This window comes from Acartia tonsa, chromosome 4 (genome assembly GCF_053477335.1).
Source record: "Acartia tonsa isolate MP-2025a chromosome 4, ASM5347733v1, whole genome shotgun sequence".
NCBI classification, from domain to species: Eukaryota; Metazoa; Arthropoda; class Copepoda; order Calanoida; family Acartiidae; genus Acartia; species Acartia tonsa.
Window position 1 is genome coordinate 55,628,168 of NC_137263.1, and position 25,015 is coordinate 55,653,182.

A 25,015-nucleotide genomic window follows, 5' to 3' on the forward strand; every position below is an offset into this window, starting at 1 on the left:
TTTTTTTTATTTTAGGGGGGTAAAATGAGTAGTTTTATGTTTGGACGTCTATGAAAGTAGATCCAAAAATATGTATAGATTTGAATATAAACTTTAGGTTTTTCTTTCCACAATTCAATGTGTTTTTATAAACCTAACTGTTTGGGATTTTATTATTTTCCTCTGTCAAATGCCTACAAATTGTTAACATACTAAATAATGAGTAATATCATAATACTGTTGTGCTAAAAATATTAAGATTCCATATAAATCTTTGGTTTATTTGTAACTAAATTATGCTTTTAAGGCTTATGTTAACATCAGATCAGGGGTCTAAAGAGATAAGACAATGGCCAATAAATTGATGTACATCCCCAATGCTGATACACAAAATCACCCCTTCTGCAGATTAAACTTAGTTGGTGAAACGTTTGAACAATCAAAATTAATGAATCAACCAATCAGTTACTTAAGGCCCCAAAATCGTTAAGCCATCTAATAAGAAATAGTTATAATAAAACTTTGGGGACTAGTGCAATCAACAGCCAATTGTCTCCTCTCTCTCTCTGACATCAGATAGTGCTTAGAAGGATGAACCTTTCTCTTTTAAAAATTCCTCCTCTTCTGGTGTTGACTGTCGGCCGAGAACCTGGTTCCTGTGCGGATATCTGCCAAACCTGTCAATAATCACCTTGTGTTTCAGCTCAAACTCATAATTTTGCTCCAGCCCTGGCTGGTTGAACAGTTTAACCGCCATCTCGTGCATTTCCTTGCTTTCGCTGTGCATAAAGGGCATGTAGAGGAAGGCCAACTTGTCTGAATCCTTGATCTCCTTATCCTGACCTTTATCAACAGCCAGCCTGGCTAGTTCTAGGGCTTGCGGGTCGGCAGCAAATGCTTCTGGACTGTCGCGATACATATTTCTTGAGAATTGATCGAGTATTATAATTTCTGCCAAGGCCCCGTGGCTGGTTGTCCGCCAGGTTTCCAACTCTCCGGCTACAGCAGATTTGTGCAAATCACCAAATCTAAGGCGACAAGAACATGAAATACGTGTAATAGGGTATTTAATTTTTAATTTTCAAAGCAAGCAGAAGAATGTTTTCCTTATTGATGAAATTAGGTAGGTACTAACGCCAAAATATATTTCATAATTATGTTTCTCTCAAATTTAATTTTTTAAATTTTTTTTTTAGGGGGGGGGGGGAAATTATACCCAAGTAAGAGATAAGACATTGGCCTATGAATTAATGTACATCCCCAATAATGATACACAAAATTAAACCCTCATAGATTACAATTAGTGGTTGAAATGTTTGGACACTCACAGTAATGAACAAGCTAATCAAAATTCAAATAAAAGTCCCCAGGGTTGTTAAACCAACGAATAAGAAAACGTTAATATAAACTAGTGTAAAGCACAATGTCACCTCCCTCCCTAAATTATACCTCGGAAAAAGATTTTTCTATGTTTTCCTGTCTGTAATGAGGGCATCAAACTGAAGATCCTTGACAAACCATTGTCTCGGAGTTATCTCCTTCAACAATGGATATAGAATATACGTGGATATTATGACTGGGTAAATATTGTCGTCAATTTAGGTTGCTTTGCTGATATGGTCATCATTAATTAATCAGTTCGTTCACCCAGTTGGAGGGGAGGGGATTGGGTTCCGGGGGTTTATGGGGAGGATCATTATTTTAGCCAGCTACAAGTGTCACTTTATAATGATAATCTGGTGTAAGATCAAAGTAATAATATATCATTATCCATTCCTTGAACCAGAAGTTGAGAACATTATCTGGAGATGAGGCGGGTGTGTGGGCTGATGCTGAGTCACTCATTTCTGAACTTGGTACTCTGATTTTCCCACAAGTTTGCCTTCACTTTAATTATTTTCTATTCTTTACGGAGTATTTAAAAACAAATAAATATATTCCAGTATGGCTTCGAAACCTATTAATATCCGCTGGGTTAGAACCGGTTTTCAGCCATATCAAAAAATCGTAAAAGTCAATTTTCCACGAATATTAAAATATATATAAAATAAAATGGTTTTAATCTTATAATGTTTCATTCGATTATACACGGAAAGCTGTCTAAACTACGATGCGATAAACTGAACTATTACATCTGAAAGCCCAAATATATTCACAAAAAGATATAATAGTGAATAGAAAATGAATCCTTAACTTGTGTTATTTATTCTGTGTTTGTCCTCGCAGGGGTGTTTAGCGAGTGTTGTATAATTATGAATGTTGAGCTGCTCTATGTAAACAATCCGAAAGAGTTTACACCTAAAATATATTCTCATGATGTAAAATAAAAAAACGTAGCAAATATTATATACCATAAATAGAAAATGGATGTGTTTCTAAAAAATGTGAGAGGTAGGTTTCGGATAAAATCCGTAAAGGTGTGTGTTCTAAGGCTTAATAATAGTAGTAGAACGATAATATTCAATAAATATGTGTATTTCTTATTGAAAAGAACTACAGACAATTTTTTTTTAAGTTAACATAAATTTTTATCGTTATACTACTGTTTTTAACTTATAACACATAACCTTAACGGATTTTACCCGAAACCTACCTCTCCCTTGTTTATAAATACTAGCCTCTAGAGATGATAGGAAATCCACCCCGTTCTATAGAGAAACTTTTAAAGCTTAAGAGATATTATAAAAAATTACTCTAACTAAAGTTACTCTCTGTACAAAAAAAACCTTAAACCTCAACTTTAGGTAATATGACAAACATACTATTGGCAATGAAAAAAAAATATTTTTACCTTTTAAAGGCTGCATTGAAATAGATAAAACCAATGAGAAAAATATAAATGAACTATTTCATTAATAAAAAATAACAGCTTCTGGCAATCAAATTATAAGATTACAATTCCTTTAAAATATGTTAAAGTAACGACAGTTGACATGTTGCACCATATTTTCATGTACTGTAATAAAGTAATACCCGCATCTGGCTAAAATGGCGATAGGACTCCCCCCCAGGGTTGGCAGATAAAAAACCCACCCTAAATCCCACCCGGGTTTTTTGCCCTTTAACCCACCTTTAAAAACCCAAGAGGTTTTAGGTTTTTGGGGTTTTATTAAAAAAAGTAAAATTGTTTCAAAAAAAAGTTTATTTTTCATTGTTTATACCTATACAAAAAATATGTTTTTCATTGACCCCTTGCATGTATTTAACAAAGGAATAGACTGCTGTGCTTGATTTTGCCATTGTCACGGGCTCAGGAAGAGATATACCAGCAAGAAAAGCACGTACAGTTTTAGGATCTTTAGATTTCTGTATTTTTTCTGTTTTTCCTGTAAATAGCAGCTAACTTTCATCTTATGTCCTAGCCTGTTTCTAAATATTAAAAGAATGGACCTAATTGGTTTCATGGCACAGTGGTTTTCTTTGTATTTTTATAGTAGCTATTAATAGGTTAGGTTAGTTAAAGGGTAATGATTGCCCCGCAGGGGTAGAAATAAGAAAAAAGCTACTGTGAAAATACTATGAAACTCGCTGCGCCATAGAAAGAATCGTCTATTACATATTATATAATTATATATAATATATTATTCAAGCTTTTACAGTATAAAAACTATAAAAACCCAAAATACCCCAAAAAACCCCTAAAACCCGGGTAAAACCCCTATTTTTCACGACCCCGGGGTATTTTTTAAAAAACCCGGGTTTTGCACAGCCCTGCTCCCCCCCCCCTCCTCCTACTTTACCCCATCCCATCCTACTGGATGGCCGAACTGACCAATAAATGATATTTATATTAGCAAGCTAAATTGACGACAAATTTTTCCCTGTCAATATTTCCACGTATATCTTATATCCATTGTAACGACAAACTGTTTCATACCTGAAAAACATTTGAGAGTATATAAGACTTCGCCTCACAGCTGCAGTCATTCTGATAAATATAAAATTATTCTGAAAGGTTCAAGGTTGTTAAAAGGTATAAGGATCAATTATTTATTCTAAAATAACTTTTTAAGATAAATAAATTGATGTAATATAAAAATTTAAAAATTAATTTAAGGCTTCTAAAGGCTAGGCTATGTTAGGCAGGGTCAAAACTTAATCTTAAGGTAACTTCTTTTATGGGTAGGTATTTATTTTTTTATACAAAGAACTGGTAACTGGCAAACTTTGGGGTTATTTTCATCTTTTTTGATTTACAAACAATAGTTTGAAATTCCTGTAAAAAATATAATTTACAAGATTATTTTGATATTTTAACTTTAAATTGCAAGAATAGTTATTTCTCGCATCGTATTATAAACGGCTTTCCGCGGATATAGAATGTACAATTATAAGATTAAAACTAGTTTTTTTAGCCCCGAGGTGCCGGAGGCACCGGCTAAAAAAACTGGTTTTAATCTTATGATTGTACATTTCTATATTCGTAGAAAACTGGATATAATACGATGCTAGACATAGTTTTTTCGTATAGATGAGAACCGGTTCCTATCCACCGGATTCGAATGAATACGAGAAAAGGAATTATAATGTGAACATAAAGTTGAGCAAAAGAATAATTATTATTAGCACCATTACAATTATTAAGACACGGAAAGTTATAATAAGCTAGCAGCTGTCTTCTTATCAATATTATATTATCTGGGATTGAATATGGAGATGGGGGCATGGCAGAAATCTAAAGGGATAAGACAATGGTCGATAAATTGATGTACATCCCCAATGATGATACACAAAATTACAATTAATGGTTGGAACATTCAGACACTCAACCCAATAAACCAACCAACCAATCAAAAATCAACGAAGTTCCCAAAGTCGTAACGAAAAAGAATAAAAACAGTTTTTTTATAAAACATTGGGGACTAATGTATTAAATAGCCCATTGTCCCACGTTTTCCCTGGAAGTTACGGATACTGCATTGAAAATCTAATATTGATAAAAAGATGGCTTCACTATTTGCTTGAAGCACTACAATAAACGTTAATATCTTTACACACGTCATTTATTATACCAGGTTTAATTCAATTTTAGCTGCTAAATTTTTTATGCTTTTTTGCATAAATTCTTTTTATATTAACTAGTTTTTATAGAATATTCTATCTTAAATCTAAATTATAATTAATAAAATTATTGCACGATCTTCAATACTTTATAATATAAAACATTTGAAACGAGATTCATTTTTAGAATTTGAATTTTAAAATTTTTGCTATCATTATTTTTTTTTGTTATTTAATAAACTTTGGATGGGTAACTGTTATAATCTTTAGGTAATAAGTTTGTAAAAACAAGATTTTATTCATAAATAAATCTTTAAAAAATATTAACTGAGATCATAAGTTTTGAATTATGAAGAATACAAAAGTAGACAATTTTTACATATCTCTTTTTAATTTATCATTTATCTGACAAAATTGCAAAAATTAAATAAGAAAGATTTATTTATGAGTATAATCTATTCAACTTTTCTATTTCATAATTTCTTCAAATTTGTAAAGTACACATCAGGTATGTAAAGGGATAAGACATTGGCCGATAAATTGATGTACGTCTTAAATGATGATGCACAAAATATGTTCACCTTCTGTATATTAAAACTAGTGGTTAAAACGTTTGGACACTCAACTTGATAAACTAACCAATCAAAATTCAATTAAAGTCCCCAAAGCTGTTATTATGCAACTTTGGCGACTAGTGTAATAAACAGCCAAATGTCCCCTCCCTCCCTGTGTACATGTACAAAAGTAAAAATTTATATTTAAAATAACATTATTTTGGCAAGCAACGCCAATTGTAAGAGTCAATTAACAGTAACTATAATTCTTATTGCTAATATCATATTTTGTCAAAAATAGGGCAAAGTTTTGTAATATCTAAGATTCAGAATAATTAAAGATTAAAAAAACTTTCTTATGTTTAAAGATACTAACAAAAATACACTTTTTTATTCCTAAAAATTGCTAAAATTCATAAAAATCTTAGGCATAACAAAACTTTGCCAAAAAAAACTGTATTTCAATCTGTAACAATAAGATTGAATCAATCAATCAATCAATAATAATATAATGGTACATATAAAAAGATCAAGGGTCAAGGTAAATCATTCACAGAGTTTATATGGACAGCAGAAACAAATTGGTAAAATCCCCTAATTCAACAGTGGGCCAAACTTAATCCCAACTTGAATAATCTTAATCTTTGCCCCACTGTGCAATGCAGGGATATAAAGGGATAAGACATTGGCCGATAAATTGATGTACATCTCCAATGATTATACACAAAATTACACCTTCTGTAGATTAAAATTGAAGATTGAAACGTTTTGACACTCAACTTAATGAAAAAAAAACAATCATAATTCAACAAAGTTGTTAAGCCAACAAAAAATAAAACGTTATTAATAACACTTGGGGCTATATAATTAACAGCCCGTTTTCCCCTTACACCCTGAGAAAAATTAGTTGGAGGGGGTTGGGGGGGATTTGGGGTGGCCAACACGCGATATGAGGGATTTTACCAACATAGATTCTTTAGGATGCACGCACAGGTGACTATAGTCATATATTTAGTAGATTAAGGTTTTTATATAAACTTATTCTTATGTTAATATTATATAAAAAGGCACCTTTATATCAATATAAAATATATAAGATCAATCAGCTAGATATAGTTACTTTTAACAATATAATTTTTATTTAATTCTAATAAACTCAGGAAAATGACACATAAAAAAAATATTTTGCCTTTACATTTTCCGCCCTTTAAATGTTAAGGTTTCTTTTAGAGTTGGGCCGGATAGTTTTTTGGCCGGATACCGGATATCCGGCTTATTTCAAATGCCGGATATCCGGCAAATATCCGGTTATCCGGCCAAATTACCGGATAACCGGCCAAATTACTACATATTAAAGTATCAAAAAAGGATATAGTCCCTTTCGTAGCAACGCACCTTAAGGGGCGATTCGTTGTATTTTAAAATTGCTTTTAATAGGTTATTTTAGGTTAGGTTATATTTGTTTAGGTGATTGCCCCGCAGGGCTAGGCAATTGGCCCCGCAAGGTTAGAGTCCCCTGCGAGGGGCTAGAAATAGGAGGAAAGCTACTGTGAAAATACGAATAATCGCTCCTTAAGGGGCGTTGCCACGAAAGGGACTATACCCGCAAAAAAAATTCTTCATAAACTGGTGTTTTATATTATACTAGCGGCTGCATCCCTAGTATCTAGGGATATTAGAAAGGACATGAAAGTGCAGAAAAATAACTTAAAACCTTACAACTACTTTTTTATAAAAATTAAACGGACTAAAACCACCCTGGGACCTAAAAAGGAGAACCATATCGAACCATATCGGTTCATTAGTTAGCGAGATCCTTCGCTACAGAAAAAAAAAGGTTACTACTTTATATAAAGGGATAAAATTAAGGTTAAAACTTAAAAATTAAGTAACTATTAAATCTCCATAGCAAATAAATCTAATTAACTATTACTACCCTCAATATGTAATATCAACCCCTAACGGTTGGAGGATGGGCGGGGAGGTGGCGTTAAATGCCTGCCCCCCCCCCCCCTCTGTTTTTTTCTATCCCATTTTCTGTGTATAAAAGGTAGAGGGCTACAACTGAGTGACTTTCGAAATATGGGTATGAAACATAACTAAGAGTTGAAAATTTTAAATACCTCCTTCCTGGCGGGCACAGGATGCCAGCAAATCTGGTAAGGTCATTCAGGTAAAAAGTAAAAATATTTTTTTACTTAAACAAAGCATTTCATGTTATACTAAAATATCCTATAGTCGTACATCCTCATATGTAATATAGATGTTCAAGTCGACTTCAGGTTCCAGGTATAATCCTGCAAGTTCTGAACCTCCAGGTCTCCAGAAATATTTAAACGGTTTCTGTGACCGCAACTTTTTACTTGAAGATTTCAAATTTTAAACTTAAGCTTTTTTATATATCTTCATGACTTATTACAATTTCATAAAATCCGTTGCCGTTTACCTGCCAACCGTCGGTTTGCGGCTGGCAGCTGCCAAGTACTGCTGCCACCGCCAAAATTTATGTTTTGAGATTTCTAATATAAAATTTACATAAAGATAAACATATTCAGAATAAAAATTTTCTTCTAGCTTCAATAATAAGAAAATTACAGCCATTTAAGATAAAAAAAAACAGAGATTTTTATTGTAAAATATAAAAGATTATATTGCCGGATATCCGGCCGGATAGTTTCAATATCTGGTATCCGGCCGGATATTGAAAATGGCCGGATATCCGGCCCAACCCTAGTTTCTTTTTGTATATGTTCAACATGCTATTGTAAAATAAGCTATAAAAAGTTAAATAGCAATATAGCTTTATAGCCGGCTGAAATATAAAGACAAATATTTTTTATTAGTGCATTTTTTTCTTAATTCCAACAATAATAAAAAAACTAAAGGGGGGGGGGGGGTAGTTTCACGAAATGCATTTGAACTTAATTTTGTGAACCGCATATTTTTTCCCAGTTATTGGATAAAACTACATTTATATAGCATATATTAGAAATAAATCAAATTTTCTACCACGTAGTTTTAAAAATATCAAAACTTGAAAATTGTCTTTTTGTGATATATGCAATTTAAAAAGACGATTTTCACTTGATATTTTAAAAACTACGTGGTAGAAAATTGAAATTCTTTCAATTATATGACATATAAATGTAGTTTAACCATTTAACTAGGATAAAATATGCGGTTCACTAAATTAAGTTCAAATACATTTCGTGAAACTACCCCTTTATGAACAAATTAAATTTTAAATCTTTCACTAATTTCCTAGAAAGCAAAAATAGAATAGAAATACTGAAGCATAATGAGAATGATAGGTTAAACTATTAAAAGTTTAACATGATAAAAATATCTTAAATAAATTAAACTATATATATATTATTATAAAAGCTAGCTAACTGATCTTTAATAGTTGTTTATTGCATCGTATTAAAGACAGCTTTCCGCGGATATTAAAATAAAATCTTAAAATTTAAACCACTTTAGTGACCAATTTTAAGATTCATATCTTAATATTCTTGAGCATTGTCTGTAATACGATGCTATTTTTCAGAATGGCTAAGAACCGGTTTCAATCCAGCGGATATTAACCGGTTTGGATGCCATACTGGAAATATATATTTTACTAACTAATTTGTTAAAACTACTTTTCTACATGGATTGCATGATGATATGACTAGAAAAATTAGGTAAACTAACATTTTAACATTTTTTATAAATTTTAACTTTTATAAAAACATTAATTTTAACATATAACAATAACAAAAAAGATAATAATTTTCATTCTTTAACAAATTAAAATATGTTATAATAAAAATAACAATTTTAAGTGAAAATAAAAAAATCTGTTTAAACTCAAATTTTGATTCATGTTGTAAAAAATGACAAACATTTCTTCTCAATAAAAGAAGATTTTTATGCTATCTAAGTTCATTAAAATTCTAATTTTATATATATATAATAAAGCAATATTGCTTTTTTGAGTAAATTATTGCCCACTTTTTCATTTGTAAATTCACTCAGTTTTAATTTCTAATTCATGTCAATTAGAACATTTACAAGAGGGGACTATAAAATTTCTACATTTATACATAAAAAAAAACAATATTTAAAGAAGTAAAAGAAATATATTTGATATTTATAAAGTTGTCATAAAACAAGTGCAACTATTTACTTTTTGTCTTTGATCAAAGCAATAGAAATAAAGAGGTACATAAAACTTTTCCCTTAAAAATGCTTTTCTCATATATTTCTTATACTTCATTGCTATAAACTTCTACACATGATAATAATGGTACAAAAACAAGGCGCTAGGTGGCTCTGCTAATTCTGTATTTTATTGCTTTAACAAGGACGATACAACATCCGCGTGGGCGGAGGATATATGAATATTCAGCCCCCATTTCCGTCTGAATGTTTTTCCACAATGCTGAAAATAAAATGGAAAATTAGATACAATTAAACGTGTTAAGGCTAAAGCTAAAAAATGCTTAAAAGCAATTAACTGAAAAATTTCCCTGTATGGCTTCAAACCGATTTACATTCGATGGATTAGAACCGGTTCTTAGCCATACTGTAAAATCATGTACAGCATCGAATTACAGATAAATTTCTGCGAAAAATAAAATAGAAATCATAAAATTAATAGGTATTATGGTTTTAATCTTAAAATTTTTCATTATAATATCACGGAAAGCTGTCTATAATACGATTCAATAAATAACTATTTAAAAAAAAAATTTTTTACCTGACAATTAACTTCTTTATATATTCTTTTCTTTCCTTCGTGTACAGTTCGTACATGTTCTGTCATATGACCCTAATATTAATATACATTTTTAGTGATAAATTCTTATTATGCTTGTATTTTATTTCTATTATTTGCTTCCAGGGATAATACAATGGCCGATAAAATGATGTACGGCACTAATGATGACACAAAAATTACCCCTTCTGTAGATTACAATTAGTGGTTGCAACGTTTGGACACTCAACTAAATGAACCTACCAATCAAAATTAAACAAAAGTCCCCAAAGTTGTTAAGCTAACGAAAAGAAAAACGTTATTATAAAACTGTGGGGGACTATAAACAGGCCAATGTCCCCCTCCTTCCCCCTGGTGGGTGACTTACCTTTCTTGAAAACATTTTATGGCAGTGTGGACAGGGGATGCTCTTGACCCGGCTGTGTTTTGTCTCCCCCAGGTGGACATGGCGGATGTGGGAACTAAAAATACAAATTAGCACTTTGGGTACCTATTTACTTTGGTGCTTTTCCCTCAAAATACCGGTCGAGCACTAAAACTCTCCCATATTTCAATAGCGGGAGGGGTAGATTTGTGCTATGCATAACTCCTGCGTGTTAACTTGCCGTAACCCTACAAACATTTAAGTTGTCCTACAAGTTATTTTTTATCTGATGCAAAATATCTCAGAAATTGTTAATCCGAATAAACAATACTTTGCAAGAAAACTTTATAAATATCTTGGGTTGGTTATAGGCTATTTTTTTAGAGGCTAGAGGCAAAGCAATTGAAATACCTGAGATTCGCTTTAGTTGAGAAAATTCTAACGCACAGATGGCAGCGTTTGTATGTTGGGTTAGTTTCTACTTCTACTGGCTTCTCTATACACTCCTCCTCCTCCTATAAATTACTTGGATGTTACACCAGCCGTTACTTTTCCAACTTTTTGTTCGATTTAGGTAAAATAGACCTACCAAGGATTACTCATGCAAAATTTCAGATGGAAATTCGAATTCTAAGTGCCATTTGCTCACTGATTACGAGATGGTTGCATTACCCCCTCCCCCCTTTCTGACCGAAAAAGAATTTAAAAAATATGACATTTAGAATGCGACCACTTAAGTGTATTTCAATAATAAAAAATATGCAAAGACGACATTCAAGTCCTTTCCACTTATTATCTCAGTTCCTATTAGAGCTAGAGGGCTAAATATTTTTGTGCATTTCCCCAGTTATATTATGAATTTCCGACTATAAGTCAGTCAAAGTCATATTTTGCTTCATTACCCTTTTTTTTACCAACCTTTTACTAACGACTAAACATACAATTGTATAGCTATTTGTCAATGAGAGTAAAAAAATTATTTAATCACAACTTTGGCTTCATGGTGCTCCCAGAAAAGGCCTTGAGGAGTAGAATCAGGTTTTGTCCGTTTCAAAATATCTCGTTCCTAGCCTTAGAAATGACTAAAAACCACCATTTTTTAAGGTTTATTAAGAATTGTCCAATTTTTTGAGATTTTTTGAGATTTTCTCAGGCTAGGAACGAGATTTTATGAAACGGTCAAAAGTTCCTGATTCTACTCCTCAAGGCCCTTTTCTGGGAGAACCATGAAGCCATAGTTCTGATTCAATAAATTTTTGACTCCCATTGACTAATAGCTTTACAATTGAATGTCTGGTCGTCAGCGGTTTTAAGACTTAAGATAAATTTTAAATCATCCAGAGGTGTATTATACTCTTAAAAATCATTTGCATATCCCCGCTTTGGTCTCAGAAAAAAAGTGTCCAAAATCGACCCACCCTAGGGTTTAATGCAACTCATAATCACAACGAAATTGGGGGAATCTAAAGGAATAAGACAATAGCCGATAAATTAATGTACATCCCCAATGATGATACACAAAATTACCCCTTCTGTAAATTACAACTATAAAGCTTACCTCTTTCAAGGCATCTTGTAGAAGAAATGTTTGTGATGCTCCTTCTGATATGGGATGATCTGTTATGTCATCAACTAGAAAAATAAAAAAAATCGTTTTAACAAATAAAAATAACTATAATCCACTACCTAGGTAAATCAAACTGAGAAGTTACAAAACAAATTTTATTTACAAAATTGACTTGAAACTATTTCTAAACATCTAAGATAAAAGTATCCCGTCTATGTTTTAAAGAGATAATTTGAATTCTGGTGGTTCTCCTTAAAGTGAATAGTCGAGCACAAAACCTTTCCCCCTAGGGAGTAGTTTTTTGTTTATTACTTTGGGCACTCAACTTAACTATATGAACCAACCAAAATACAATACAACCCCATAAAGTTGTTGAGCCAACGAATAAGAAACAGTTATCATAAAACTTTACCTGTGGCAACAATATTGGCATTCCTAAGTGAGGCTGGTAGCAGGACTGACTGTTCAGCAACTATTTCTGGTGGTAACAAGGTACAGTGTTGAGCTTACCTGTGGCAACAATATTGGCATTCCTAAGTGATGCTGGTAGCAGGACTGACTATTCAGCAACTATTTCTGGTGGTAACAAGGTACAGTGTTGAGCTTACCTGTGGCAACTATATTGGCATTCCTAAGTGAGGCTGGTAGCAGGACTGACTGTTCAGCAACTATTTCTGGTGGTAACAAGGTACAGTGTTGAGCTATCATAGGATCAAGAGTACCCAACCCACTAGAGACATAACATGAATAAAGCATTATTTTTCAAACAAACTTTTGTACAGTAAAGAACTTTAATAAAGAAGGTTGATAAGGATAAGATGTAACTTATCGAAATATACTCCTACTATTGAGCTGGGTGTTTTTCTTTGGATAGTCTCTTTTCAACAACGTTGCCGTGTATTATTCCATAGAGCATTATTCAATACGCCCCTAGAGGCCCTAAGGGAGGGAGGAGTCTTTTTTTTCTAGTGACAATTTCTCTTGATAGGGTTGTCGTAACCTTTAATATAAGGATTGTTAATAGATTCTCATGAATAAATTTACTTAATAAATAATATCTTATTACTAACTAATCTTAGTAATATATCTTAGTAATATCTTATTAAATTGTTATTTCATGCTTTCCTGATTGTATTTCTAGACTCGTTACACAACTTGGTACTTCCATTGAGACTGCCAACAGCTGCATGCTGCTGCTGCTGAGCAGCTGCTACAGCCGCGGCACTGTTGACTGTATTCAAAATATCCAGGGTGGAGAGATGTGCTAGGCTGGGAAAATTGCACAGGTTCTAAGCACAACAAAATCAAATATTTCGTTTCTTTTTAAAACTAATCAAAATTAGTACCTACACATAATAATCTAGGCGCTAGAAAAAAAACATCAGAGAAGGATAAGATTAAAACCAGTTTTTTAGCCACGAGATGCCAAAGGCACGAGCTAAAAAAAAACTGGTTTTAATCTTGCTATAGTACATTTTTTTATTCGTAGAAACATAATATAATACGATGCTATACATGATTTTTTAGTACAACTCAAAGCCGGTTCTAATCCAGAAAATATTAATCATTTCAAAGCCTCACTGGACAAAATATAATCATTTAATTTTTTGTGCCTGGATAGAAACAGCTGTGGGCATAGTCAACGAATGAACAGCACCTCCACTCAGCAGCGTGGCAGCTGATGGATGATGGGCTGATACTGTCAGCATTGTATTATTGTTATTATTATTATTGCTATGACTGCTGACAATAGTATTGACAATGCTACTGATGGTATTATTATTATTATTATTGCTGCTACTAATACAGATCATATTATTATTGTTGTTCAAGCTGTTGCTACTGCTGCTGACAACAGTTGTCAGCAAGGAAGACAGACCGGGCTCACTTTTCAGTGTCAGCTCAAAGGGTGAGATCTCAAAGTCAAGATCATCCACCAGGCTACCACCACCGGTACTTAGGCTGTTGTTGTGATGGTTGTGGGTGGTTGTGATGGAAGTTGTGAGGTGATGTTGTTGTTGTAGTGGCAGCTGTAGGCTGGCCCCGGACAGGGACACGTGACTCTGGTACGGGTTGTGGTGATGGGAAACGGGGGAGGAGGAAGGCCCCAAGGCATGTTGTGACAAGGGGGGTGGGGAGGATGAGGGCCCCAGTAAAGAGAATGGGGAAGTTGAGAGGGCGTGGCTGTTGTTGTTGTCATTGTTGTTGTTTAGGATAGGTTCATTTTTTATTAGAGTCGGTGGTGGCGGTAAGGAAGTAAACGAACATAAACCTATAAAGAAAAAAATGGAATGTTCTATAGTGATTCTTGTATATTAAAAAAACTAGGTATACAGTTTTCTAAAATTCACTGTAGTTAAAAATGCATAAAAATGGTCAATCAATATAAAACTGACATTTAATATGTAAATGAAAATTTTTACTGAAATTTTGGCAATTTGCATAAAATTAGGTAGGGTAAAGCGGGGCGATCTCGGTTTTGAGGTGAAGTCGGTATTTTTTTGACCACCTTCATTAAATGACATTTTTCTCCATGTTCTAATCGACTGACAGAAAAAAACATAAAATCAAATTTGTTCCTTATTAAATTGCCTACAAAAAAATATAAAATGAAATTTTTGTGAGATGAATTTTTAGGGTACTTATTGGGTATTAAAGTCGGACGACAAAAAATTTTTTTTTCGATTTTTTTGCTTCGGTCGGAAAAACGGTAAGTTGGACAAAAACTGGTAAGAGCTAGAGCTTAGACGTCTTCAGGGGACTTATTAAGAATCTAATAGGCTATCCATTTCCGTTTAAAACTTTAAAAAAGCTTGTATAGTTTTTTCTTAAATCGACTAAAAGTGAAGCGGGGCGAATTCGGTTTTTTCACTTTTTATACTAACTTTTTCAATTTTATATAAAAAAGTGAAATTTTCGAGAAAAAAAGTCAAATTTCTCGTACTTAGAAAAAATTTATTTTTTTTTGTAGAAAAAATTGTCCGATCTTCATAATTTTTTTTGTGAATGCTCTTTATTACATTTAGCAACTTTAACCTTTAGAGCATGCTGTAATTAAATCAATATGTCATAGGTTTTTTGAAGCTGGAAAATCGACCACAGATTTTGCCAAACTTTTCTCTTTTTTTCAACTTGATTTTTTTAGGAAATTTTGCTAATAGAACTAATTTTTTTTTGGCCAAATCTATTCAAAATTGCCTGAATTTTAAGGATCAGGCCTTTAAAGTCATAAAAAGTTATTTTTTCTAGTAGGTAGTATTTTTATGTTTTTTATCAAAAAAATTTTCGAAAAAAAAGTCAAATTTCGCGTACTTCGGAAAAATTATTTTTTTTGGTAGAAAAAATTGACCTATCTTAATAAAATTTTTTGTGCATACTCTTTATTACATTTAGCAACTTTTACCTTTTGGGCATGCTGTAATAAAATCAATACGTCATCGATTTTTCGAAGCTTGAAAATGCCCTACCGACTTCGTCTCAAGGCGGGGCGAAGTCGGTGCCGTTTTAGAGATCAATTTTGACAAACTTCCCAAAGTCCTAGGTTTACGTCCTTTTAGGACCTGATCGACTTTTCCGAGATCTTTCTACTGGTCTTGGTCCCATTTAAAAAAAATAATTTTTACGATTTGCAGGTTCAAAAAACCGAAAAAAACACAGAGTTCGCCCCGCTTTACCCTAGTATTTTTTTTGTATAAAAATATTCTTTAGTTTAAAAACTAAGAAAATAAAGTGAAAAGAGTTATGTAGGCAGTAATTCTATAATCATTAGTGTATCAGACAGACAGACAAAAATTCTTTTGTGTCCTCAGAATAAAATATTACCTTCTAATAAAGAATCTGTGCTATGTCTGTAATTTTCCATGTTTATTGTTTTGAAATCACTTATGCTACTCTAAAAAAAGAATAAAAATAGATATTTTTCGCATAGTATTATAGACAGCTACAGCTTTCCGCTGATATTAAAATAAAAATCATAAGATTAAAACCAGTTGTTAGCCCTGAAGGGGGGGGGGGGGGAAGAAGCCACACCACTTTTAAATTATATTTTAAAAAGAAAAAGAGGTGATTTACTTCCCAAAAATAGTTATTTTAATAGGACATATCAGAATTATCACTATTGAGTCGAACCATAACGGTCCAGCGGTTAGCAAGATCCTTTGGTATAGACACGCTGACATTCTGTTACTTTTATATATGGATTAAGATTGTTTTCTCTGTAACTTAAGATTTCAACAACTACTGAACCGATATAGTTCTTCATTTTATGTAAACAAAATATAGTTCCATCGGTACACACAGAGACAAAGATCCTGTTACTTTATAATATAGGATAAAACTTACTTTACAAAGCTCAAGTGTGGGTGAAGTATTGAGAATATTGTTATAAGAATCCAGGATGGACTGCGTGGAGGGAACCAGACTGACCGGCGTCGCCATGCCGCCGGTTGACGAGGCCGCCGTATTGCCGCCGCCGAGTCCGCACACCGACGCGCCGCCGGAGCTGATGGATGAAACGGGAGACAGATCATCCGAGATCGGAGAGGCCCCGGAGGGTAACCTCTGGAGAGAGTCTAGACCAACCAATAGGTCAGGCAGATTCCAAACCTACAACAGACATTCTTTAAAAACTCTACACATTGCTTTGTTCGTCTGTTAGTCGGTCGTAAAAGATATAAACCTTATTTTCTAAAGGTTTCGTGATTTTCTTTTTTTGTTTTTTTTCTCTGTATTTCAATGTTATGAGAACTGAATATCTGCTCTATAACTTACTCAGGGATAAGGGATGGGAAACGTAGGAAAATATTATTTCAGGCCTATTTCAAGCCTAGGCCTATTTCTAGCCTAATAAACCAGTTTTGGGATAGCGCAGTGGTTCGTATAAAACGCTAATGAAAAAGCTGTGTGTGTGTGTGTAGATAAAGTATAGAATCAAATTCAGGTAGCTAGTTTAAAGTAAAAAACATAACTTTTTATAAACCTATATATTAATGGCTTTTGTTAAAATGAAGTTTTTTCTCTCCCAAAATTTTTTTATCTTTTACTTTGGTAATTTGAACTGTCAGAAAGCTATCGTTGGGTTTCCCTCAGACAGATTTTAGTTTGTATTATTTGCATTTTTATTAATGAGTAAAAATTATATTTGAAAATTTCATTGCTAATTAAAATTCAAAATAAATAAATTAATATGCACTTGGGTAACATTCTATCAAGTTCTTTGGATACTATTATGTAGTGATATATTTGTACTGTGTTGTATTGTACATATATTAGGATTAAGGTGTTGTATCAATTCCGTATTAAATTTTTAAAATTCAAAATACAACATCTAATTTATAAACTACCAAATGAAAATTCGTAGCTACCTTCTTTCCAAAAAATAATCCCGTTATTTTTGTTTTTTTCTATATGGCCCTTTTTTAATGTTTAACTCTAAGCAGATTTAATAATTAAGCTAATGTGATCTAACACCATTTATATTTATTTTTTAGTAGCAGACGAAATCATTATTTTTTCTAGAATTGTCTGCTTCTAAAATTACCGCCAATTGGTGATTGGTTGTTAAAAACAGGCCGATTCTTATTGGTTTAGAGCGATAGCTACTTGGGAGCGTCCGCCAGTTTGATAGGAATTTGTAATAGTTGCAATATCCCTTTAGAATCTAGGCCGGGACCTAATTAATGGCCAGGTTTCCTATCCCTTATCCCTGAACTTACTTTGTCCGTTATGTCCATTCCATGGTTTTGTGGGCTTGTGTACAAAAAGATTAAAACCAGTTTTGTAAGCCCCGAGAAGACGAAAGACCGGACTAACAAAACTGGTTTTAATAGGTATTATGAATTCTATAATTTTATTTTTAATATTCGTAAAACAGGACATAATACGACATGATTTTTTTAGTGTGGCTGAGAACCGGTTCTTATCTACCGGATATTAATCGTTTTTGAAGTCATGCTGGAAAAAAAAGTACCTGACTGCCTGCTTGACCGACGCCAGCGGAGCTGGGCGGACTACCGTTCAGATCAATGGAGAGTGAGGAGGAAAGTGGACTGGTTTTGAGATCAACAACTCCGGTGTAATCCAGTTTGTCTGACAGGTCTTCATACACCTACACAAATATTTATTTGTTATCACTATCAGGGATCTGAAGGGATAAGACAATGTCCGATAAATTGATATACATCCTATATGATACACAAAATTACCCCTCCTGTAGATTACAATTAGTTGTTGGAGCGTATGGACACTCAACTAAATAAATCAGCCAATCAAAATTCAGTTAAAGTCCCCAAAGTTGTTAAGCCTAATGAATACGAAAACGTTGTAGTAAAACTTTAGGGACTAGTGTAATTAACAGCCCATTGTAAAGAGTAATAATCTTTAATCCTTATACTAAAGTAACAGGATGTCTGTGTGTCTGTCTGTGTGTCTGTACCGAAGGATCTCACTAACCGCTGAACCGATCGGGTTCTCCTTAACAGGGTAGCTTCTCATAAGTCCCGGGAAGGTTTATAACTATTTTGGGGGAGGGTACCACCACCCTCCCAAGAGAAATGACAAAAAAATCAAAAAATTTTCAAATTTAGAGGAGACTTCAACGTCAAATTAGGTGGTATCGTACATAAAAAATTAACTTTAACAAACAACAACATTTAAAGTGCCACTAGAGGCCTCTAGGGGCGTAGCCGCTAGTATTTAATATAATGGTACCAATTGCTGCTGTGCTATGTATGATGCGAGTAATTTAGGTTTTTTATCATAAGGCCACAAAACAACTGACCTTACTAAGGTCCTCTGTATGATATTGATCATAGAAGGACATGACCAGTTCCGAGTCTAAGGTCTCCAGTTCGGACACCTCGCCCTCCATACTGATCTGAAATTACGTAACACATTAAATGTATTTTCAATGTTAGATAAACGAATAAATTACAATGTATTGGGAAGTGTTCTGGATCCGGAGCCGGGAGCAGCAACATTTTTGGTGGAGCCGGATCCGGAGCCGTATTTTTCGTTAAAAACGGCTCCGGACTAGCTAAACTGATTTTTTAAAGTAATATTATAATTTGGCAACGGTCTATTTCCATATAATAAACTGAAAAACTATTGTTACTTATCAAATAGACACACATCCTTCTACTTTTATATAGCTTTAATCAAATAAAAGCAAAATATTTTATATTATTTATTTTATTTATCAAATTCAATAATGAAAAAAAATTTATATATTAATTTTAAGGTAGGAGCCGGAGCCGCATCAAAATTATACGGCTCCGGCACCCTGTGGGAAAGCTAATATGAAATGAACATCTTTTATATAGGTACCTAGCTTAGTAACTATGTTGCTTTTTTAAGGCCTATTATGAAAAATCTCTTTTTCTAAAAATACTTCGATATTTTGAAAGATACTCCCCTGAACATGGAGGAGTATATTGACCGTTAACTGAGGACTATATTAGCAACCATAATTGACTACAAAAGTCAGAATATACAGTTATTCTATATCCATTTTAATAGATGAATTAGCAACTTATATTAATTGTCTATTCTTGTACCTAAGCCACATACCTACCTAGCAAAATTAAACCATTTAGTGTATCTTATTTTTTCATATATTTGTTACGTAGAAAATAGCTATAAGAGAGTATTTTCAGAAAAACATGTACCTACCTACAAAGTTATGATCTATAAGAGATACAAAAGCTCTGCCAATAGAAAGTAATCTATTCGTGAATCTAACTGATTTAAGAAAATATTCTGTACGTTTAACCAGGTACATTCTTTTTGACCTATTTAGGGAAATTATCTATGGAAACTTAAGTACATAGTCAACTTCAAAAACAAGAAATAGTGTTGATATGCTTAAATTAATGGTAATAGTTATTCATAACAACATATGATAGACAGCTTTCCGCGGATATTAACATGAAAAATTATAAGATTGAAACGAGTTTAATTAGCCCTGAGGGTTCGAAGGCCCTGACTAACTGTTGTTAATGTTTATCTTATTTTTTTTATTTTAATATTCGTGGAAAATTGTCAGTAATACAATGCTATTCATGACTTTCAATGTGGCTAAGAACCGGTTCTAATCCAGCGGATATCATTCGGTTTCGAAGCCATACTGAAAATGACCTTTTCTTTCGGAAAAAAATGTAAAATGCAAGTTCACTATTAATCACAATATTCATCAAAGTTGCTTCATATTTAAAAAGCTCACTTTGTTTGAGTTTTTCACTTTATGTAAAAATTTCTTAATTGATTCTATGATGATTGTGATTTGCTGAACTCCTCTCTAAGCCTGGCCTCCCGCCTGGCCTCGGCCAGCAGCACGTTGCTGATCAGGCCGCGGTTCACCTCGGTGTTGCTGTAGGACAATGGAGGAAAAGGATGACCTTTCAACTCAACAATCACTCTGGGACGACTAAATGGATCTTCTAATTGTTGGATAAATGGACCATGGAAAAACCTTATTTTTTTATGCAAAGTGTAAGTTTTAATTTATTTTTATTTAGGAATGGATGTATTATTACTTGGAACTTGCACCAGATTTTTAAGTTTTCTAATAAAGTGATACACGCAGGTGGTTAAAAGCAGCCCCATCCCCTCCCCTCATACTGGATGACCGAACTGACCAATAAATGAGTTTCCTTTTGGCAAGCTAAATTGATGATAATTTTCCCCCTGTCATAATATCCACGTATATTCTACATCCATTGACTTCATCAAATTCAAATTAAAGCCTATGCACTTGCACGTTCCTTGTGTAAGAAGAATCAAAATCTTTAAATCTTGGAACTAGAACTTTAAACAATTTGTGTACCAGGGATTTATCTACAAAATTTCATGCTTTTATTGTCATCGTTTTTTATTGAACTGAATCCTATGATTTTTTAGCTACTAGCGGATGCACCCCAAACTTCTACGGACTCGGTCTTCAAAGGGATAAGAAGTTGGCAGAAAAATAGCCTAAAACCATCCCAAGGCTATAATCTAAATGTTAAATGACCTAACACCCATTCCGAGACCTTTGTGATACTTTCCTAAAAGAGAAAACTTAATCAGTTCTGTATTTATTGAAATCTTAAGCATTAGACTAAAAAACCTAACTACTTTTGATAGGTATATAACTTTATTATTATTTTCTCGGTTCTTATAAAAGATAGAAGTCTGAAACTTTTTGACAACATTCCCATCAATAGGACCCATAAACACCTTCAAGACATTCATGACGGTCGGACTGCTTTCAAGCAGGTTTTTGGTTATTTCTATGTTTTTCACATTTTTCCCCATATCTTTGGTGATTATGGTAAGATTTTCAAAAATTTTGTAATCAAGGGTATCAAAATTAAAATAAAAAATTTGAGTATAAAAGAATGCCTTTCAGCCACCAGTCAGCCAGTTCCATGGTTGGTTTATGTTTATCACCATGAGCTACTGCTTCCTATGGAAAACATTAATAACCTTTTTATTTACTTCTTATTTATTTTAGATACCTATAATATAATGAGCTTTCAATGAGTCAATAAAATGCTCTAATTAGGTATCTTAAACAGTGTTGGAAGAAAGTTTAATCTAATATCTTATTTTAAAAAAGGCGGAAAGTTTCAGTATTTTTTTTATTTGATGGCCCTATTCCTAGGTACCTAAATATTTAATGTTAATCGTATCTGGAAGACATAACATGTTATCCTAGCACTTAAAATAAATGAATAACCCAAACAACTACCTGACCCAAGTGGTGGGAACCTTTTTCGTCTTTTAGCAAATTGCTTTGTGTTCTTTTGTGGCGACTTAACTGTGTTTATATTTCCGATGCTAATAACTTAAAGACCCAAAAAAAAGTCGGCACAGTGTCCCTACCCCGTAGATAGCGTTACATATGGCCTATGCCCCCTCAATTCTTTTACTTTAATGCACTAAAAACAAATAATATCAAATGTTTTCCTGAATAAGTCTTTCAGTATACTCTCTAGCTACAATACCACGGGGATAAGATAATTCTAATCTTTCATTCTACAAAATAAAATCAATACATTTCAAAATAAAAAAAAATATACCTATATATTTCTTTTGTTTATTTTTACATGAAACAGGAATTTAAATCAAATAGTTTTTCATTTATAAGGCGTGTGACTGTGAAGTATCAAATTAAATGGATCAAGTAAAATGTAATGATTATCTCCAAAAATCTATGAACCCCATGTGAGCATAATCTATACGTTTAAGCGTTTGGCCGTTAGAAGCCTTTCAAATTCTTAGATTTTTGAAAATAATAATTACATTTTACCATGAACTGCACTAGATCCAATAAAATATATATATACCTATATATTCTTAAGCACGGATACTGAGCGATGTCACATAGGCGTCCAAGGGGGGGGGTAATGGGCCATTTGGCACCCCCAAACGATTTTGGGGGTGCCGTAGGCACCCCCAAAATTTTGTGAACAATACCCCCCCCAAAATAAATGTTCTTTAAAAAAAAATTTTGGGGGGGCGTATTTACCCCCCCCAAATTGAATGTTCTTAAAAAAAATTTTACTGAAATTTTTTTTTTGGGGGGGGGAGTGAGTAATCCCCGCCCCCCCCCCCCTAAAAAAAAGTCAGTGTGACTCGAGCCTTGAGATGTAATATATTTTATGTGCCTCGTTTGGTCTCCTAATAGTTAATGAAAAGTATATCCTAAATGGCTTTTGATAGTTTATTTTAGGATAGGTTATATTGGTTTAGGTGATTGCCCCACATGGTTAAGCAATTGGCCCTCCGCAGGGGCTAGAAATAGGAGAGAAGCTTGTGTGAAAAAAACGAAGAAACGCCCCTTAAAGAGCGTTGCCACAAAAGGGACTATACCCCAATATAGTCCAACCAGTTAAAACAGTTCTTAACCATGATAACAAAAAATTTAATAGTTTTATCATGTTTTATTTGCTTGGGCCTTTATAAGGGCTAAAACCATCCCGGGGATCTATGATGTAATTGTAAAGCACTGAAGATTCCATAAAATAGATACCTAACTAAATTAAATATTTCATTAAATAATGAAAAAGAATTTCTATAGGCGATTTCTTTTGGGAGGATGTCAGGGTGTCTCAAAACTAGTTATAAAACTTACCAGGACCTATAAGACGCTTCACTTTAAAGTATAATCATATTAGTTAATTGGTTAGTGAGTTAATTATTGTATTTTTATGTTCTAAAGAATGAGATACTACTATATATTTGAATAGTAGTGGCACCCTTAGCATCTAAGAACTCGTGTTTTCTAAAGGGTAAAAAGGGAGGAGAAAAATAGCCTAAAACCACTCAAAGGATTGACCTATAATAGTGTGGAACCATCATGGGATCTATGTGAAGCTTTCCTAAAAAGGAGAACTCAGTATTAAAAGTAATGAAATCTGAAGCTATAGTCAAATAAACCTTACTTACTACTTTATGTTATAGGATAGTACTTATTAACTTAATAGATTAGGTAGGTGCTTTTTTTGCATAATTAAATTACCCCCCCCAAAAACTTTACCCCCGGGGTAAATTAGTTTGGGGGGGGTAATTACCCCCCCCAAAAATTTTACCCCCGGGGTAAATTAGTTTGGGGGGGGTAATTACCCCCCCCAATCAAATTTTACCCCCGGGGTAAAAATTTTGGGGGGGGTAAAAAAAAATTTCGGCGCGCTTCGCGCGCCATTTTACCCCCCCCAAACACGAATTACCCCCCCCCTAAAATTTTTTACCCCCCCCAAAAAAAAAAGCTTGGACGCCCCTGCGATGTCATCTCAATTTATGCCATAAATATTAAACCTTTCTTTAATAAAAATAATGTATTTTTAAAATTTTGAAATGTATTGTGCCTGAATTAATTCTGTAACTGTTTTTCTTGTTGTTAATAGGCGTCCACGTAGACCTGTTAAAATCATTTGTTTATAAATTTTCAATTTTTTAAATGTAAGTAAAGTATAATAAAACCAGAAATGAACCAATTAATGTAAAGGACCACAAATTAAACTTTTTGACGAAACTTAACCTTTTCAAGTTTAGGTTGGGAGTTAAATGAGCCAGGGAAATGAAGGGTTTCAAAGGTTTGAGGGGGATCAACACCCCTTTACTCCCACACTTGGACGTGTATGAAATGAGCCTCGCAGTGTTAAAGCTCCCCAAACTAGAATGGAATCAATTCAGAAGTGGATAAATATTACAAATAGGCAATACATTTTTTTTATAATTAGTTAGTTGATAAAATCAATAAATAAAAATTGACTGTATTAAAACAAAATAATTTCCTTGATTAAGATTTGAACTGTCTCTGAGCTTCCAGGCCTTGGGTTGAACCTTAAAAATTGATTTATTATTATTTGGATCTTACACCATAGATGGATTCTTAAAAAACTTTCTGGCTCACTAAAATCAGTGAGGCTCGCTAATAGTTTTTTTTTAAGAATCCACCTCAGATTATCATGTACTTTAAAAAAGTGAAACTTGTAGCTAACTTAAAAAAAAAACAACCTTATCTCCCCAATTATTCCTTTAACCCATACCTGTCCCTCCTGCTGAATTAAAGAACTGACCAATAAGTGATGTCCATGTTAGCAATTAAAAATGACGACAATTTTCCCCCTGTCATAATATTCACATATATTCTTTATCCATTACCTTAAACCTCATTTGGTTTATCAGCTTGCCAACCTCTGCTTGATTCATTTTTAATTCTTTAATGAATTTCCTGAAACACACGAAGAAATATTTTATTAATTTTGATGATAGGTACGGCTTTACAAAACTCTTTATCTACATTATCA

General features: G+C 33.2%; 3 protein-coding genes and 1 long non-coding RNA gene across 5 annotated transcripts; 1 reads left to right on the forward strand and 3 right to left on the reverse strand.

The window, feature by feature from the left end:
* Window positions 1-561: 561 nt before the first annotated feature.
* Window positions 562-3,929, reverse strand: LOC145317850 (uncharacterized). Of its 2 annotated transcripts, XM_080159123.1 has the most exons (5): window positions 3,857-3,929; window positions 2,172-2,277; window positions 1,754-1,865; window positions 1,456-1,515; window positions 562-1,007 (listed from the first exon to the last, which is right to left on the reverse strand). In XM_080159123.1, the coding sequence occupies exons 3-5, from the start codon at window positions 1,822-1,824 to the stop codon at window positions 563-565; spliced, it is 576 nt and encodes a 191-aa protein (XP_080015249.1). In that variant the 5' UTR covers window positions 1,825-1,865; window positions 2,172-2,277; window positions 3,857-3,929; the 3' UTR covers window position 562. The 2 variants fall into 2 exon arrangements, 1 of the variants encoding a protein (XP_080015249.1); XR_013879133.1 differs by lacking the exons at window positions 562-1,007; window positions 1,456-1,515; window positions 1,754-1,865 and adding an exon at window positions 2,771-2,780 and having other exon boundaries at window positions 1,899-2,277.
* A 5,933-nt stretch (window positions 3,930-9,862) lies between these two features.
* Window positions 9,863-19,134, reverse strand: LOC145317853 (uncharacterized). Its single transcript, XM_080159125.1, has 12 exons — window positions 19,003-19,134; window positions 18,193-18,330; window positions 16,566-16,829; window positions 16,047-16,116; window positions 13,838-14,496; window positions 13,350-13,513; window positions 12,833-12,954; window positions 12,216-12,289; window positions 11,069-11,172; window positions 10,661-10,754; window positions 10,276-10,347; window positions 9,863-9,957 (listed from the first exon to the last, which is right to left on the reverse strand). Exons 1-12 carry the CDS (start codon window positions 19,090-19,092, stop codon window positions 9,865-9,867), a joined length of 1,944 nt encoding a protein of 647 aa, XP_080015251.1. The 5' UTR covers window positions 19,093-19,134; the 3' UTR covers window positions 9,863-9,864.
* LOC145317855 (uncharacterized) lies at window positions 19,064-20,163 on the forward strand. Its single transcript, XR_013879135.1, has 2 exons — window positions 19,064-19,170; window positions 19,515-20,163. It is a non-coding gene; the product is annotated as an uncharacterized LOC145317855 (long non-coding RNA).
* mRpL17 (mitochondrial ribosomal protein L17) lies at window positions 19,933-24,944 on the reverse strand. Its single transcript, XM_080159126.1, has 7 exons — window positions 24,870-24,944; window positions 24,499-24,548; window positions 24,071-24,122; window positions 22,167-22,238; window positions 21,603-21,663; window positions 20,983-21,056; window positions 19,933-20,690 (listed from the first exon to the last, which is right to left on the reverse strand). The coding sequence occupies exons 1-7, from the start codon at window positions 24,915-24,917 to the stop codon at window positions 20,487-20,489; spliced, it is 561 nt and encodes a 186-aa protein (XP_080015252.1). The 5' UTR covers window positions 24,918-24,944; the 3' UTR covers window positions 19,933-20,486.
* Between the last annotated feature and the right edge of the window lie 71 nt (window positions 24,945-25,015).